The sequence below is a fragment of the Papilio machaon genome, chromosome 3 (genome assembly GCF_912999745.1).
Source record: "Papilio machaon chromosome 3, ilPapMach1.1, whole genome shotgun sequence".
In the NCBI taxonomy this organism is placed as follows: Eukaryota; Metazoa; Arthropoda; class Insecta; order Lepidoptera; family Papilionidae; genus Papilio; species Papilio machaon.
In genome coordinates this window covers 5,545,062-5,563,689 of record NC_059988.1, presented here as the reverse complement: position 1 = coordinate 5,563,689, position 18,628 = coordinate 5,545,062, and the positions used below count along the sequence as shown (strand labels likewise).

Sequence of the window (18,628 nt, the reverse complement as noted above, 5' to 3'; positions counted from 1 at the left end):
TCATCGTAGACAACAAATATATCATATACAATTTATGTCACATTGAACTTTTCATTAAAAACAAAAAAAGGTAAATAAACAAAAAAGAGAAGTTAGATTACAATCACTCGCAAGACCAAGAGCATTAATTTCACGGTAAACGCGGGTTTCTACTGCAAAAACAGTAGCGAATACTAAACATAATATTGTGATCGCTCTCATTTTCTTTGAAAATAAAAGGGACGAAAATATGTTTTTCGATGCCTACGTTTATTATTATAGGTAAGTACAATATTTTTTGTACGCGTTATTTATGCTTTACCCTTACCCTTTTGTAGGGTTTAACTTACAACTATGAAGGAAAACCAGGCACAGTATTTCGTATCAAGAGTATAACATTTAGACATTGGTAAGTTCTGGTGACTAATTGCGAGTAAATTGTTTCTGAATTGCGATGATATCATTCCTTAATATAAAAAGTGCAGGCGGCATAAATTATTTGCATTGTTGGCGAGTGTTTAATGAAGACCAGACGTCGCTGTTAAACTCTCTTTTATTTTTCAGTACTTTTAATTTTAACTGACTTAATTGTATTTTCTTCATCTGACAATATGAGTGATAAAGTTGTGACTTCGGCTATCGCGCAATTCTCGGCAAGGTTTTGCAATGTAAGTTTTTTAGTGTTTTCTTTTACGTATTATTTGTATAACAAATGTAACAAGGATAAATAATTAATTTCAACGTTTTCTTATTTTAGGAACTTGACAAAAGTACAAGTGTGGTTTCCTCTCCATTGTCAGCCGAATTTTTGTTAGCTCTTCTTGCTTTGGGCACAACAGATCCTGCCCATGAAGAATTGTTAACATCCCTTGGGATTACCAATGATGATGCTGTGAGTATTATTTGTTGACTTGGAATGTAACTAAATATATTTTATGAAACTAATTAATTTTATTATTTTTAATTAATAATTATTCATCAAATCAAAATGGCATTTTCAGGTACAATCTTATAAATCTTAAGGATGATAGTAGATAATTCTTTACTTTGACTTCATGTCATTTTTATTTATTAATTTAAAAAAGTATGTATTATATAATATTACATCTTAATATTCTGGGTGTCACTAATTAAATAACATAAGTACAAACATTCATGTTGCAGGTACGTTCCTCATTTTCAGCAGTATCATCAAATTTGAGATCGGTCAAAGGTGTGACATTAAATGTAGCTAATAAAGTGTACTTAATGGATGGAAATTATGATCTAAATGAACAACTAAAAGAAGATGCGGTTAAAGTGTTTGATGTCTCCTTTGAAAAGGTTGACTTCAGTAATGGTGCTGCTGCTGCGAAACTCATCAATAAATGGGTAAATATAAAATATTTATGTTTATAATATATAAAATTTATTAGAAACAATACTTAAACTCAATCCTATATATAAATGTAAATATCATAAAGTAACATTGAAAATTTGAAACTATATATCTAATATATGATTGAGAATTTCAAAATATAGTAAATAGGCATATGTTTCTTTACTTTTTGTTACATAAATATTATGTCAAAGTCCTGTATTTTTTTAATATTTCGAGATACTGTTTTACTTTATATTGATTATTACATTGATAGAAAGAATTACTACATCCTGTTTCAATAATTTAAATTTAATTTTGTGATATGAATATTAAAGTTTTCAACATTCAACACATATCACTAATTAATCTTCTAAATATCTTTACCTAAATATTTTATTAATAAGTATTTAAAAAATTTAAAGTCTTATCTTCAAATGACACATTTTGTATGTAAATTAAATAAAATGAATGTAGGTTCATTCTCTTAGTAATAAAAGTGATTTTTTCGCGAGTTTTCTTCACATGTTGGGGATGATTACTCGTTATTTACATTTTTGCATTAACAAAACACACTTAATCTTTTTGTTTAAGTTGCCTATTATTAATAATTAATAATATTAATATATAGTGATTCCATAAGCCAAGATCCTTGTTGGAGTATTGGTATTTTTCAAGGTCAGATATATTTGTGGGATTATTATAAGAATGTATAAAGGTTTTGTTTTTCAGGTTGAAAGCAAAACAAATGAGAAAATAAAAGATCTTATTTCAAGAGACAGCTTGAACAGTGACAGCCGACTTGTGCTGGTTAATGCTCTGTATTTTAAGGTGATATATGTTTTTCTATAGACAGTTAAAATACAAGGTACAAAAAATCGGTTTTCGATGAAAACTAGTAGCAGTTGCTACGAATCTGTCATGATGTGTGGATGAACTTATTCAAGATATAATTTCAGGGTACATGGAAGAAACAGTTTGATCCCGCAAATACATTGGACCAACCATTCAATGTGGACACGAAGAAAACTGTGATGGTGCCAATGATGTACTTGGAAGATAACTTCATATATGGAGAGAGCCAAGAATTAGGAGCACAGGTATTATATACCTTTAGCGTAATAAAAACATCTTTATTTAAAACTTATCCTTTAATTTTCTATTTATTTCCATACTATTTGTCACCCGCGACTCTTTTAGCCTATGTGTTCTTCCAGACTATGCTCTAGAAATATGCCAAGTTTCATCAAGATCCGTTAAGCCGTTCCGGAGATACCTTCAAACAAGCATCCATCCATCCAAACATTCACATTTATAATATTAGTAAGATTATATACATATTGCAATTTTCCTTCAAGTATATTTTATACAAAGCGATGACAACAGAGTAGTTATTTTTAAATCGAAAATATCTTGGAATGTGCAGAATAATAAACAAAGATGAGTGCTTTCATGCGCGTGCGTCTCGATTTATATATTTGTATCAGACGACCTTGAAGTATCGGTTTATCCATAGCTGAGTTGTGTTGAGGAAATTAGTGTGTGGATGGATGTATATTCGACCGGTACATTATTATTTTACTTTTTATTGGATAATTGCCTCACTTAAATAATGCATAATGCCCGAATACTGAAACGTCACTTAGAGCCTCTTAAATTATAAGACCACGCTTAAACTCCAATATGCAATTTTCGTAAGTCAGTTAAAGACGCATCTCAACTTTGATGCCAATCAAATCGTACCATGCTTAAAGGCCACTCAATATCACATTTCTTAAACTGGATCGTCACTCAACGACATTTTGCTGTCAAAAGAACTGTCATGTCGACTTAAGTACGCCAACAATTTAAGAGTGGTCGCGAGCTATCTTAAAATTGAAAATCTAAGGTGTTAACATGTCTGCTTTATCATTATCATCGTTTTCGGAGAAATAAAATTCTCATGTCACAGTGTTCGTTCCCGTACTCCTCCGAAACGGCTTGACCGATTCTCATGAAATTTTGTGAGCATATTGAGTAGGTCTGAGAATCGGCCAAAATTTATTATTCATACCCCTATTAAGTTTTTTTTAACTGCGCGCGGACGGAGTCGCGGGCGACAGCTAGTATTAATATAAAAATGCCGACTGAACGAGAATATATCGGAATCGCAAATAGGTTTGTAGCGACATTTGTCTGCGCCCGCTTAAACTGCTTAAAAAGTGTCTTGATGATATTAAAATTTTAATTCAAACTTTCAAAATATGAACTAGATGTCGCACCGTTAACTTGTCAAAACAAAACGCCAGATGCTTTCCATTCTACAAAAGTAAGGTCAAATTTTTTTATTTAAAAATAATTTAAACAGAAAGGATATTTTTTAACAACCTTCTTTGATTTTTGAGTATTTAGTATTTTTATTTTTATTTTCTTTACTATTTGGGAACGAACACGTCTTACAACTATAGGTTGTCCAAGCCATGCTGCGTGAAACGGATACGTAAAGTGAATTTTAAGAAAACGTAATCGAGAACAAGTATTTTTTATACACTCTTTGACCGAAAACAAAGGATGTTGCCATGACGTAAAAATAATACGTCTACTTACGGATAGTGTTGGGATTTCAACCGGGTAAAAACTCGAAATGGATAAATACCCATAATTTACATCTTTTTTTCGAGTTTTTATCCAAAAACATGGATAAAAACTATCTGCAATTTCAAAAGTGTAATTTATCATAAACTTTGTTATTTCACGAATATACGAGATTGTAATGAAAGAAAAACAAAAATAAAATTATATATTTAACATGCATTATTAATCAATTTAATGAAAAAACAACTTTTGAATGCACAAATACACACAGGTACCTCCCTGTATGTAATATTAATGTTAAAATTTGACAAAATACTTATGCTAAAGTAATGTGATATAATAATAATAATTAGTGCACAAAAAACTATTTTTGGTAAAATATTAATAAATAGTTCAAATAAAAGCATCTAATCAAAGGTGGACATTAACTCGTCATTCGTAAATAACGAAGTTAACATTTTGCTTAACGGATTAACTTTTGAGTTAACTTGAAAAAGTGTTAACGCTTTTATTAACTTCCGTTAAACTCAACTCCCGATAATTTACTCCGTTGATCGTTACATCGAGAAATTGAGGAACAGAAGGTTAGCGGGGTATGGTCATGTTATGCGGAGGGATGATGTTCATATAAACAAAAAGTAAATAGATTGAATGTGGATGGCGATAAAGGTAGAGGAAGACCAAAGAAAGTTTGGATGGATTGTGTGAAAGAAGATATGCGTAAGAAGGGGGTAAATTCAGATATGACGGCTGATAGAGATGTATGAAGGAGTAGTACATACTGTGCCGACCCTCCATAGGGATAAGGGCAGGTTGATGATGATGATGATGAATCGTTACATGAGAAACTTGGAGACGTGCTGTCATTTTGTTAAAATAACGCGCTACGCCACTCTCGTAAGTTCAGCTATGTTCGGCGGCGGTCAGCGAGTCGAATTTTCAACAAACTATTTGATAATGGATATAATATGTGAAATTCGGTAGCAAGTTTGATGCATCAGAGCGTCCGGGAAAGACGTGAACAACAGGACAAAATCAAAAGAAGGATCGGAAACACTTTTCTGCATTTATACTTTTACACTTAGTCTAATAATTGAGGTACGAATACCACTAACTGACTCCAGGTTCAATTGCAATCAAAATAATCAAGTGTGAACAGATCGAATGAATGTGTTAGAGAATGTATAGTGAAACAAGTGTCGTCATAATAAGTGTGAAATGGTAAATTCAATTTACAAAAATGTGTGCAATTCGTGCATATTATCAAAATACATCAAGGGATCTTCTTTTCACTTGTTTTACCTATTTCTCTCTGCCCCAAAAGCAGTATAATTTTGGTATGGTTAATTTTTAACAAATAACTTTAACTTGCGTTTAATTTTCACTCTCTTCAATTTAATGAAACATATTCCAATTATATTTAATAAAAGTAATTTTTGCAGCTTTTCTGTAGTCAAGCGATGTCTTTTATTATTGTGAATTTGTGCGTGTGTACTAAAAGATCATAAATACGTGTGTTTTGGTACAATAAAATAAATATTAGAGACGCAAAAACATAAATATCCACTGCTTTGGATAAATACCCGATAAAAATGGGTAAAAACGGGTTTTTATCCATTTCGGATAAAAACTCGAGTTAATATCTTTTGAGTTTATATCATCTGCCCATCACTACTTACGGAATCACGCGCTTACATGTCTTGATTTGCGTTTGTGTATTCCACTTAAGTTTTGACGTCTGTTAAATTGTAAGCAATGCTTACGAAACGAGATATTTAAGTAACGTTTCAGTATTCGGGTATTAGAGTTTAATCTTTTCGTTAATCAACATTAAGGATGTGACTCTGAGTCCGACAGTAAAGCCGGCTATACATGTTGACCAAACCTTGCCGAGTGTAGGTAAATTAATACAAATAAAGTACTACTGTCTATACTTTTGGCAAGCACAATGCAAGTGACCAATTTAGACAATCAATTTCTACTAGCGTACGGACAAACGTGTAGACACATTGGCCATGCGCGCGCAAGCCCCTTTGATTCGAAAAACCGACATCGCCAAGCTACGCCAAATGAACTCTACATGTTAGCACTTGTGTAAGTGCTTGAGTGCGCAATTGTTGGTGCGAGCGACGCCGAACGATAGCAAGCAATGCAAATGTACTGTCTATACGTTGGTATTGGCCTTCACTCAGCAAGCCTCGGCAAACATATATACATAGTCTGCATAAGGTATAAATCGACGGCATTCGATGCTCAAATAGGGTTCTTTTGTTAAAAATTAATTTTGTCAAAAGCGGGATGAATATGAGCCTAGCTACCATTGCCGTCTACTTATTGGTTATCATACATTTAAAATCAAATGTTTATAATAGTTTACCTCTTATTTATTTAAAGTCATGACGATTATTTTTATAGTTACATTGTTACTTATTGGTACGATGTATTGAACTTGCTTGTTGATGAGATATTTTTCTATTTAATATTATAAGTACATATTATGTATAATTTCTACAAAAATGTGGATTTTCGTTGTGGGGAAATCGCATAAAAACACATTGTCATCGCGCTCACTCTCCTTAAAAAAATGCCCTAAAAAGTAACAAGATAATGTCATGAAAACTCTCTAAACTCTAAAGAAAGTTCTCTTCTTTCTTGTAACATGTCTATATTGTATAATTATTGTTATTTCGCAGTCGGTGTCGGCCGAAGTAAATAGGTGACATTTTATATTTGAGATGTATTAGACATACTTACGTTTATGTCCTTACTTACTTAGGGCATTTTGTTTGAAATTCTTTTTTTATGTTACTTTTTAGTGCATTTTGTTTGAGATTGTTTTTTTATGAAGTCGGCTATTTTTTTTCTTAAAATTTTAATTTATTTCTCAATTTTTTACTGAATTTGAAGTTCGATTACAAATTTCCTTAATACGTATGAAGACGGAAATAAGACAAATAAATAAAGAAAAAGACTTTCCTATTTAATATGTGTGTACTTCAATTCAAAAACTAATTTAGAATGCAGCAGATAACCTCTTATCATTAAACAAAGAAATAATTATCAAAATCGGTATACAAATTGAAAATTAACGAACTAATACATCGTAGCGTGCCTTTAATTTTGTCCAGCCCCGCGCCGAGGTAACATTTTTCGTATGCGCGTAGTTTTTAATCGTTTGATATCTTCTAAACTATTGATCAGAATTACATAGTTTGAAAGGCTAATGTAATACAATAACATGGTTATTGTGAGACATCCATAGATGATAGATATATGCCACCAAGGACTTTTATTTAGCAAATTTAAGGATCTTTAATAACTCCATACATCATTTTTGTGTAGGTCATATAGTTTGACCTACGTAAGCCCAGAATGCAAAATTGTGCTTTTCATTGTAATGCGATGTAGCATTTTTCGTTTCCGCGTAATTTTATTCTTACGATATCTCCTAAATTATTAGACAGAATGATATAGTTTCAAGGGCAGATATAATCTACATTAAATTATCTTTATAATGAACGTATTTATTTACATAAGGATTATTACTGAACTCGAATAACAGCGTCGGAAATAGGGCATGAATTTAATTGATGTTTCTAAAGAAAAAAAATATTATTGTGTGAAAACTATAAAAAGATAGATACATGCTATCGCAGACTTTTATTTAGCATATTTAAAGAGCTACAATTCTTCCATACATCATTTTTATGTAAGTCCTATAGTTCAGCCTACGTAAGCGCTGAAATCAAAAATGTCCCTAATTTTCGCAACACATTTTGAAGCTTAATTCAAAATATACTAGTCTTCTAGTTATTTAAAAAAAATGTGAGCCGTCATGGGACGCCTGGCAGATGTGAAACATCGTGTGTGTACAAGTAATATGCATAAAAGATAATATTATTAAAATAAAATATATTTATATATGTGTCCTATCTCAGTATAGCGTGGCGACCCGTCACCACACCGTACATTCTACTATACATAAAATATGTATATATGTATACCTTAGTATAGCGACGGGTCGCCACGGCAAGCGTCGCCACGCCAACAATTCGGTTTACAAGTGAGCCTATAGATGTTTCACATCAAAATGGGACCCATCTGCAAGCACTTCCTTTCGATTAAAATAATTTTTATCAAAATCGGACCACCAGGGGCGGAGCATCGCGGTAACAAACATAAAACAAAAAAATACAGTCGAATTGATAACCTCCTTCTTTTTGAAGTCGGCTAAAAAACAGAGTTAACAATATGTTTTTTGAAGTGGAAATTCACAGTAAGCATTTATACGTAACATTCTGACTGTCAGATTACCAAATAAATTAATTGCTTTGCTGATGACAAATACTATAGTAAGGTTTTTAAATTTTGTCGATATATTTAAAGTAGTTAAAATAGAGCGTCGGTGGTTGAGGGTTTAAGCACTTGACTTGTAATCTATAGGTCCTGGGTTAGAATCCCGCCATGTACGCCATGATTTTCGATTTTACATATGTACATTCATACGACGTTTCTTACGGCGAAGGAAAACATCATGAAGCAACTTGCGACGAAATTGTAAAACATGTGTGAAGTCAACCAAAACCCGTACTGAGCCAGCATGGTTGACTTTGACCTAGTCACCGCTTACTTAGCGTAAGCTGCGAACCCCTCTCGTATAGTGAGCTGATGATGATGATGATGATGATGATTTCAAATTAAAAATTGATATTATTCAAATATCCTATACATTCATTTCATGTTTTTTTTTTCAGTAATATTAAAGTGGAACGTTTCTTTAAACAAGATAACAAATGTCTTCGCTCGTCAATGATAATAAAACACTCATCGACTTTATGTACCTAAGTTTTATCTCTACAACTATGTTTTGAATAGTTAAAAACAAAATGCATTCAAAAGTACCATAAAAAATCATCTCAAACAAAATGCACTAAAAAGAAACAAAATAATGACATGAAAACTTCTTTCTTTCTTTCTTCTCTCTTTCAAAAACCCTCTAAACTCTAAAGAAAGTTCTCTTCTTTCTTGTAACATGTCTATATTGTATAATTATTGTTATTTTGGAGTCGGTTTCGGCCTAAGTAGGGACATAAACGTAAGTATGTCATCTCAAATATAAAATGTATAATATTATATTTACTTTGGCCGACACCGACTGCGAAATAACAATAATTATACAATATAGACATGTTACAAGAAAGAAGAGAACTTTCTTTAGAGTTTAGAGGGTTTTTGAAAGAGAGAAGAAAGAAAGAAAGAAGTTTTCATGTCATTATTTTGTTTCTTTTTAGTGCATTTTGTTTGAGATGGTTTTTTATGGTACTTTTGAATGCATTTTGTTTGAAATTGTTTTTTTATGTTACTTTTGAGTGCATTTTGTTTGAGATGGTTTTTTATGGTACTTTTCAATGCATTTTGTTTGAAATTGTTTTGTTTGAAATTGTTTTTTTATGTTACTTTTGAGTGCATTTTGTTTGAGATTGTTTTTTTTGAAGTCGGCTATTTTTTTTTCTTAAAATTTTTGTTTTATTTCACAATTTTTAGTGAATTTGAAGTTCAATTACAAATTTCCTTAATACGTATGAGGAAAGAAATAAAGAAAAGGACTTTCCTATTTAATATGTGTGTACTTCAATTCAAAAACTAATTTAGAATGCAGCAGATAACCACTTATCCTTTAAACAGTGAAATAATTATCAAAATCTGTATACAAAATTGAAAATTAACGAACTAATACATCGTAGCGTGCCTTTAATTTAGTCCAGCCGCGCGTCGCCGTAGAATTTTTCGAATGCGCGTAGTTTTTAATAATTTAATATCTTCCAAACTATTGATCAGAATTACATAGTTTAAAGGCTTATGTAATCTGCATTTAATACTCTAGCCATCAAACATATTTATTTGGATAAGGATTCATATCGAATATAATATAATAGCGCCGTAAGCTTACGACGCTGTTTTTCGTGTGCATTTTAATCGAAGTTTGTTTACAATAACATGGTTTTTGTGAGACATCCATAGATGATAGATATATGCCACCTGAGACTTTTATTTAGCAAATTTAAGGATCTATAATTACTCCATACATCATTTTAATGTAGGTCATATAGTTTGACCTACGTAAGCCCAGAAAGCAAATTTGTGCTATTCATTGTAACGCGATGTAGCATTTTTCGTTTCCGCGTAATTTTATTCTTACGATATCTCCTAAACTATTAGACAGAATGATATAGTTTTAATTGCAAATATAATCTACATTAAATTCTCTTGATAATGAACATGTTTATTTACATAAGGGTTAATACTGAACTTGAATAATAGCGTCGGAAATAAGCCATGAATTTAATTAATGTTTCGTAAAGAAAAAAATGGTTATTGTGAGAAAACTATAAAAGATAGATATATGCTATCGCGGACTTTTATTTAGCACATTTAAAGAGCTACAATTCGCCATACATCATTTTGATGTAGGTCTTATAGTTTAGCCTACGTAAGCGCTGAAAGCAAAAATGTCCCTAATTTTCGCAACAAATTTTGAAGCTATATTCAAAATCTACTAGTCTTCTAGTTATTTAAAAAAAAAAAACAAAAAAATGGGACCCACCTGCAAGCACTTCCTTTCGATTAAAATAATTTTTATCAAAATCGGACCACCAGGGACGGAGATTCGCGGTAACACACATAAAAAAAAAAAAAAAATTCAGTCGAATTGATAACCTCCTTCTTTTTGAAGTCTGCTAAAAAGTACTCTGACACGTTAATTGCTATATGTGCGTTGTCGTAAAAGAGCTAACAGAATTATTAAAATCTATTAGACCAAGACCCCAACGTGAAGAAATCGATTGTTTTGACCGTCGATTCTTAACTATGAAATATCGTTTAGCAGATGAATATGAATATTTTTTAATAATCTAACAAACATGTTTTAAAACTATTAATGTTTTAAAACTTGTAAGTTTTTTGGACGATAAGGTCCTTGAGTAAAATAAAATATGATTTAATTATGAAATTTAAAATGTATACCATATGAACGCCACTTTCTCATAAACTAAGTGAAACTCAACGTTTTATTCTTACTTCTACTAATACGAGGGTGGATTGAAAAGTACTCGGCCTAACCAAGAAAATAAACACATACTAAATCAGTTATATTTTTATTTTTCTACATAATCACCATCAAGTTCAATACACTTTTGCCACCTCCCCTTCCAAGCATTTAGATCGTTGAAAAAAAATGATTCTTCCTTAGAGTCAAAATATGCGTCTACAGCTGCTTTGACCTCGTCGTTTGTCGAAAATCTTTGACCTCCCAAGTGCTTTTTTAGGTTAGGGAACAGAAAGAAGTCTGATGGTGCCAGATCAGGTGAATACGGCGGATGCGGTAACAGTTCAAAGCCACAGTTGTGAATTTCAGCCATTGACTGTACTGACGTGTGAACACGGGCGTTATCTTGATGAATCAGGACTTTTCTTCTGAGCATTCCTCGACGTTTTTCTTTTATTTCCTCTCGTAAACGACGTAGTAAGGTTCAGTAGTAATCAGAGTTTATAGTCTGACCTCTTTCAAGATAATCAATCATAATCACACCTTTCGAGTCCCTGAATACTGAAGCCATCACCTTATTTGCCGCTAAAATCGACTTAGCCTTTTTAGGGGGTGGCGAACCAGGTCTTCTCCACTGTTTTGATTGTTGTTTTGTTTCCGGTGTACAGTAATGAACCCATGTTTCATCCATAGTAACAAAACGATTCAAAAAATCATCTGCATCGGCTTCAAATAACTCCAAACAGTCGCGTGAAATAATCAATAGCGTCCTTTTTTGTTCAACTGAAAGCAGTCGCGGAACCCACCTCGCAGACACCTTGTGGAAACCCAACTCGTTGACAATGATGTTTTGAGTTCGTTCATAAGAGATGCCTATAATCTCGGCTATCTCTCTAATTTTTAATCTGCGGTCTCCCATTATTAAATCAAGTACTTTTTTAATATGTTATTTTCGTCAGTAGTTGACGTCGAAGGCCTTCCAGAGCGGGGTTCATCTTTCACACTCTCTCTACCACGCTTAAATTCTGCTATCCATTTTTTGACGGATGAATATGACAGAGCACAATCGCCTAATGTACTGACCATGTCATCATGGATGGCTTTTGATGATAGCCCCTTCTTATGGAGGTACTTAATGACGGCACGCTGCTCGATTTGCTCCATTCGCGGAAATTATGTCCGATTACTTTGTTAATAAATTTATAAAATCACAACTAATTATCGCACACGTTTCGAACTTCACACAATGAACTAGTCTGAACTGAACTAAATAATGTGGGTAGATTTGATTTTTAGAATTGAATGGATCTGTGTTAGGCCGAGTACTTTTCAATCCACCCTCGTATTATAAATGCGAATGTTTAGATGGATGGATGTTTGTTTGAAGGTATCTCCGGAACGGTTCAACGGATCTTGATGAAATTTAGCACATTTGATGTAGAACATAGTCTGGAAGAACACATAGGCTATTTATTAAGTTATTTTTTAAATGCCGCGCGTACGAAGTCGCGAGCAACAGCTAGTGTTATTTAATTAAAAACTATATATTAATAATTCAGCGAAAACTCCAACGAAACCTACGAAAAGAGTTACATCTGTTATGCGTGTAACGTTCTTGTTAGTCAGTTGGGTCGACTTCATTACCATTAATATTTCTAATAGATATGTGTTTTGTTATAGTTATTGAGAATGCATTACGTAGGTGAGAACGCGAGCATGTTGATCGTATTGCCGAACGAGATAAACGGACTGGACGGTGTGCTGAAGAAACTTGCCGACGGCTACGACTTGATGGCCGAAGTTGATAATATGTTCAACACTAAAGTGCAAGTGGCCATACCCAAGTTCAAAATCGAAACTGAAATCGATCTGTGCGATTTACTGCCAAAGGTAAAATTTTACTTGGTATTTATTAAGTATTCTAATTTTTTACTCGTCTGATTTTTTTTTTGTTCAAGATATTTCCTAAAATCGTCCTTTACAATAAAATAAGTTTATACTCAGTCAGTTTTGGCTCAAATGCACACAATAAAGAAATCATTCTTTAACTTGTGGCTTTGTCATAAAAGAGCTCTAAGTATTGTCATCCTTATAGTAGGTTTCTGAAACCAAAATCCTCGTATAAAACATATTGTCATCTCAGAAATTAACGGGTAATTATGGCAATGTTATTGACAGTTTGATAAAAATAAACAAACCTTTACGCCCACATGATAAGAAGTCGTTGACTTATGTATACGCTTCCAACATCGTCTGTTCAATCTTACTAATATTATAAATGCGAATGTTTAGATCAGGGATCCCCAAACTATTTTAGACAAGTGACCACTTTTCCAAAATGAAATGTTACCTCAGACCCCCCCATGGCCATTTTACCTACTTTTAAGATCAATTATTATTATTATTAGTATTGTTTTTCATTCTGACTTAGGTCAATAGAAGAAGACAGAGTGAGAATTAGCAATGCTTTAAGTACGATACGACCACTTTGGGAATCCCTGGTTGAGATGGATGGATGGATGTTTGTTTGGAGCTATCTCAGGAACGGCTCAATGGATCTTGATGAAATTTGTCAAAGATGTAGAACATAGTCTGGAAGAACACATAGGCTACATATTAAGTTCTTTTTTTAATTCTGCGCGGACGGAGTCGCGGGCGACAGGTAGTATAACATTATGGCATTTTAGGACTGTCAATTTACATAAACGTAGATCAAAACACTGACTAATATAAAACATGACGATCATTCCTAATTTAATTCATTCTGTTGAAATAAACAAGCGTGGTATGATTTAACTATTTATTGAACAGTTACTTAAATACACGCATTATAAAAGGTAGCGTGAGTTATGGTTGCAAATACTTATGTCCAAGGGACAAATTGTTGCCTGCGTAGTAAAAAATTCTACTAATTTAAATGTTGCAAATATTATAACAAAATTTATGAGAATTAAATACAAACAATTTAATAATTTATGTGAATTAATTGAACACATTCCTAATTCCGGAGGCCTAATTTTAGTCCTCTTTCCCTTCTTACCCTTTTCCTATAAGCATAAAAAAGTATGGGCAATGGAAGTGGATTTGATGGAAGAAGGTAGGCATAGGAAGGGGAAATATTTACTTTCTGTGCGTCTCCTCCTCCGTCGATTAAAGGTAGGCTTCGCCATTTCGGCAAATTCATGTGTCTGTTTGTTTGTTTGCCACCTTATATTATAAAATATAAAAAAAAAAACAATTTTCACTTTCCATCCAGTGAGTGGACGACGATAAAAGGAAATTTAATGTATTGTTTCACACTACTCACTTTGAACCGAAGACATTGATGTTAAACCCGTAGTCTAAATATTATGCCCAATGCGTAACCCAAAGAATTCTGGTCAAATTCAATGAGGTGTCAACTTTTAACATTACTCATAGTTATACATTACTCCAGATAGATGACTATTCGTCATTATTGAATGATCGTAATACATAGAAATAATAGTATTTGCCATACATACATTTATTTTTATGTAAAAGTTACAACCACAGATACAGTCGAAGTTTTTGATAATAAATCGACGGCAAAAAGATAAGATGTTAGTTCTGAATTTATAATAGTTTATAAAATAAGTAATAAGTATGAATAAAATTATATTATTACAGCTTGGAATTAAAGCCATCTTCGACAGAAACAATTCAGGACTTACTAAAGTGTTGAATACAGATGAAAACTTATACGTATCAAAAGCAGTGCAGAAAGCTTTCATAGAGGTGAATGAAGGGGGCACTGAAGCTGCAGCTGCAAGTCGTAAGATATATTTTTATAGTTTTTGCTTATCTTCTTTGTATATGTCTATGATCCTTGTAAACATTACTCAAGTGGACCATGTACGTGGCAGTTGTGGAACCCACGATCCTTTACGCCGCTAACGTTTGGGCGACCGCGGCAAAACGGAAGGGGACTTTGACGTTGTTGAACCGGGTGCAGACGGGGTTTGCGCAGAAGACTGTAAGGGCGTACAGGACCGCGTCTCTGAACTCGGTTCTAGGGCTTGCTGGGTTGCTTCCTCTGGACCTTCGGGTCCAAGAAGCGGCCTTTCTTCACAAAGTAAAAAATGGTCACCCCCAGCAAGTGCTTGTAGACCTTGAGATGGAGGAACCGATCCCGTACGCCCAGACGCCACACCCTGTGCACCTGGAGGGGCTGCAGTTCGACTGCCTGGCGGACGGTGACGAAGTGGCTCGGCGAGCTGCCGCCGATGTAAATATGCTAAATATTTACACCGACGGTAGCAAAATTGAAGGTAAGGTCGGCGCGGCGTTGTCCGTTTGGGATGGTGCTGCGGAGACTCTCTGCCGGAAATTAAAGCTGAGACACATCTGCACCATATACCAGGCGGAACTGTATGCCTTGCACGAGGCAACCCTGTTCGTAGTGAAGAGCCCGCGCAACGCGTTTGGTATTCATTCCGATTCCAGGTCCGCCCTCCAGATGTGTAGTAAATGATGAGTACCTCCATCCCCTCGCAGTGAAAGCGAGAGAAAATTTGAAAGAGGCTAGAATGCAAGGGAAGGATGTCAGATTATATTGGGTGAAAGCGCACGCGGTGGTGGAGGGAAATGAGAGGGCGGACGAACTTGCGAAACAAGCTGCAATCGGAATGAAGACCAAACCCCACTACGAAAAGTGTCCCATTTCATACGCCAAGCGACAGATCCGTTTGGAATCGCTTGGGTTATGAAATGGGCGCTAGAGGGACGGAGAAACTGCCTCGACAACCAAAGTCTTCTTCCCAGATGTCGTAGAAGCGAATCGCGTCATTAGAACGATGGAGTTGACCCGGTGTTGACGCAAATTTTAACGGGACATGGGGGGTTCTCCGCTAACCTGAGCAGGTTCCGCTACAAGAAGAGCCCCTCCTGCGTCTGCGACCCGGGCCAACAGGAAACCGTGCTGCATGTTATCACTGAGTGCCCGGTACTTGGGGCGATGAGGACCGACACTGAAATAGAAATAGGAACAAAGATAAAAAGAGAAAATTTAATAGTCCGGGAGCCAGGTATATTTTTGGTCAATTATTTATTCCCGAGCGAAACTTCGTAAAATGAATAAGGGACTTATACTATGAATACTCGGGACCGTCAGCTGCGACTCCGTGGGTGGGTTGGGCAGTGGCAGCCTCCCACGCATGGAGATTTTTTTTTTTCAGTAATTTCCTCTCATTTGAAAATTTATCACACTATGTAGTATTTTGAAAGAAAAACATAGCTGACCATAACACGGTGGATTATACGTCAGCTGGCTCCTTGAAGATGAAAAAAATATATATTTTCATTCATTCATAATTTTGGTTGTAAAGACTTAGCAGTTTTTGTATTTATATAGTTTTTCTGGCGCAGGCATGTTGATGATGTGTGGGAGCTCGCGGTTTTCTGCCCCCCACTTCCGCGCTGACCGGCCCTTCCTCTACGCGCTGCTCGACTCGCAGAGTAACCTACTCTTCGTAGGAGCGTACCGCGCACCGGCATAAGCGAGAACATTCTTCAAACATTTATTGAAATCAAAGCAAAATGTTTGTAATCAGCTTTGCATATTTAATTTATCTCATATTACGTTTGTCGTGTCGTGTATGTGCCAATTAATCTTGCAATTTTATGTCACATGTTCGCTTTGGTGCAAATTTCATTAGTATCAAGTTGTATAAAATGCATTCAAAAGGACCATAAAAAACAATCTCAAACAAAATGCACTGAAAAGTAACAAGATAATGTCATGAAAACTCTAAACTCTAAAGAAAGTTCTCTTCTTTCTTGTAACATGTCTATATTGTATAATTATTGTTATTTCGCAGTCGGTGTCGGCAAAAGTAAATAGGTGACATTTTATATTTGAGATGTATTAGACATACTTACGTTTATGTCCCTACTATTAGAATAGAATATTTCATTTTATTAACTCGTTGTGCTGTTTAGAGATTTATTCATGTTAACTTTGAATAATGTAGAGCTCCGATATTTCTTAAATATAATATTGTAACGATCCTTACAAAACATATCTACAAATTTTACAATCACAGATTGCATTTTTTCATTTATATTGTCTAGAATTATAAATACGATGACTGCAAATAACTAAAATTCGATTAAATTAAACTTGAAAGAATTAAAATTGAATTTGCATTTATATTATTTAATATTTGTTATATCAATATCTAAGCAGATTTTTATTAACTATTCATCGAATCCAGAAAGTGTACTTATAGTAAGAAGACAGTGTGAGCTTAGCTTTTGCATTTATAAGATTTTTTATTTATTTATTTGTGTATTATTATTCAATAAATATTTAATTATATAAGTCTTGCGTTTACTCTTTTCTTCCTTAACATAAACTTTAATATAGTATGAGTACATGTTAGATGCTGATGACATCAATGGGGGGGTGAGGGGATGCGTGTTTGACATTCCCTTGTCAAAGTTGTTGGGGAAGTACCATTTGCAGAGTTAGATGAGAAGTTGTCTGCCGCGATTCCATTCACATGGAATAAAAAATAAAAAAATAATTAGTAGATTATGTGTTCTTTCAGACTATGTTTTACATCTATGCCAAATTTCATTAAGATTCGTTGAGCCATTCTGGAGATACCTTCAAACAAACATCCATTCATCCAACCATTACAAGTCCTCTGTTGACTTTGGAACAATACACACTAAACAGATATAATTTCCCCAGGGGTTCTCGTATTGAGGATGACTGCTGCTGTTGGGACAGAATTCGTAGCAAATTGTCCCTTTCTTATTTTAATTATGGTATCAAAAGCTACAACAATAATTGCTGGTACTTACAAAGGAGAAATAACTGAGCATTGAAATAAATTTTTCTAATTACCTAGATGTAAGTAAATGTAAATGATTAACAATTCAAAGAAGTCTGCCAAGTATTTTGAATAGTTTCAACGTCTACCGTGACTAATATATTATAGTTCTATTCATAAATTAAAATTAGATAATTAGACTTATTTTCACTATTAATAATTTCTAAACTGGGTTTTTTTTTAAATCTATTAGCTCGTAGGAATGTTTGACTTGATGCCGTAAGTATAATATGTAGTATGTAGAAATTATGAAAATATTATTTTATTCTGAAATAAAAATAAATTGTATATCATAATAGCTAGACCAAATCGAATCAAAGACTTACAAAATCACAGTACGCCTTGTATTTAAGTGACGGACGTTATCGCGATTATAAAGCATATTAATTAGCTCTCATTAATTTAGCTGTAAGTAGCTAACTTTTGAATATGCGGAACAGAACGTATTTTCTACAGCTGCTTGTGCGATGCAGTGGTGCTCCGACTCGCGTCCAGTTTGGTGCCGCGATTATTGTGATATTTTTATTATGTTTGTTTCTCGTTCGTACACTTCGAGCATGTGTTTAAAAATGTGTACTCGTCAACTTCGATTTGAAAATCTGTAAGCGAATCTAATGGACACATGGTAAATTGATTACAGCAAAGCAGGCATGACTTTCGCCAGTGTTTCGTCGCTCACTGCACTTCTACTTTTATGTTCGAATGTTCGATCCCATCGTTTAAATACAAATTTTACATTTGCTATGCCCAGATATTCATTACTGACCACATTTGCTCCGAGCACACCAATAATGTGTTATTTTACTGAACCTAATT

At 33.9% G+C, this 18,628-nt stretch overlaps 1 protein-coding gene across 1 annotated transcript; it reads left to right on the top strand.

Moving 5' to 3' along the window:
• The first annotated feature begins 555 nt into the window (after positions 1-555).
• On the top strand, positions 556-16,596 carry LOC106712427 (antitrypsin-like). Its single transcript, XM_045686296.1, has 8 exons — positions 556-647; positions 737-871; positions 1,144-1,350; positions 2,069-2,167; positions 2,296-2,436; positions 12,636-12,845; positions 14,604-14,748; positions 16,341-16,596. The coding sequence occupies exons 1-8, from the start codon at positions 591-593 to the stop codon at positions 16,469-16,471; spliced, it is 1,125 nt and encodes a 374-aa protein (XP_045542252.1). The 5' UTR covers positions 556-590; the 3' UTR covers positions 16,472-16,596.
• The last annotated feature ends 2,032 nt before the right edge of the window (positions 16,597-18,628 follow it).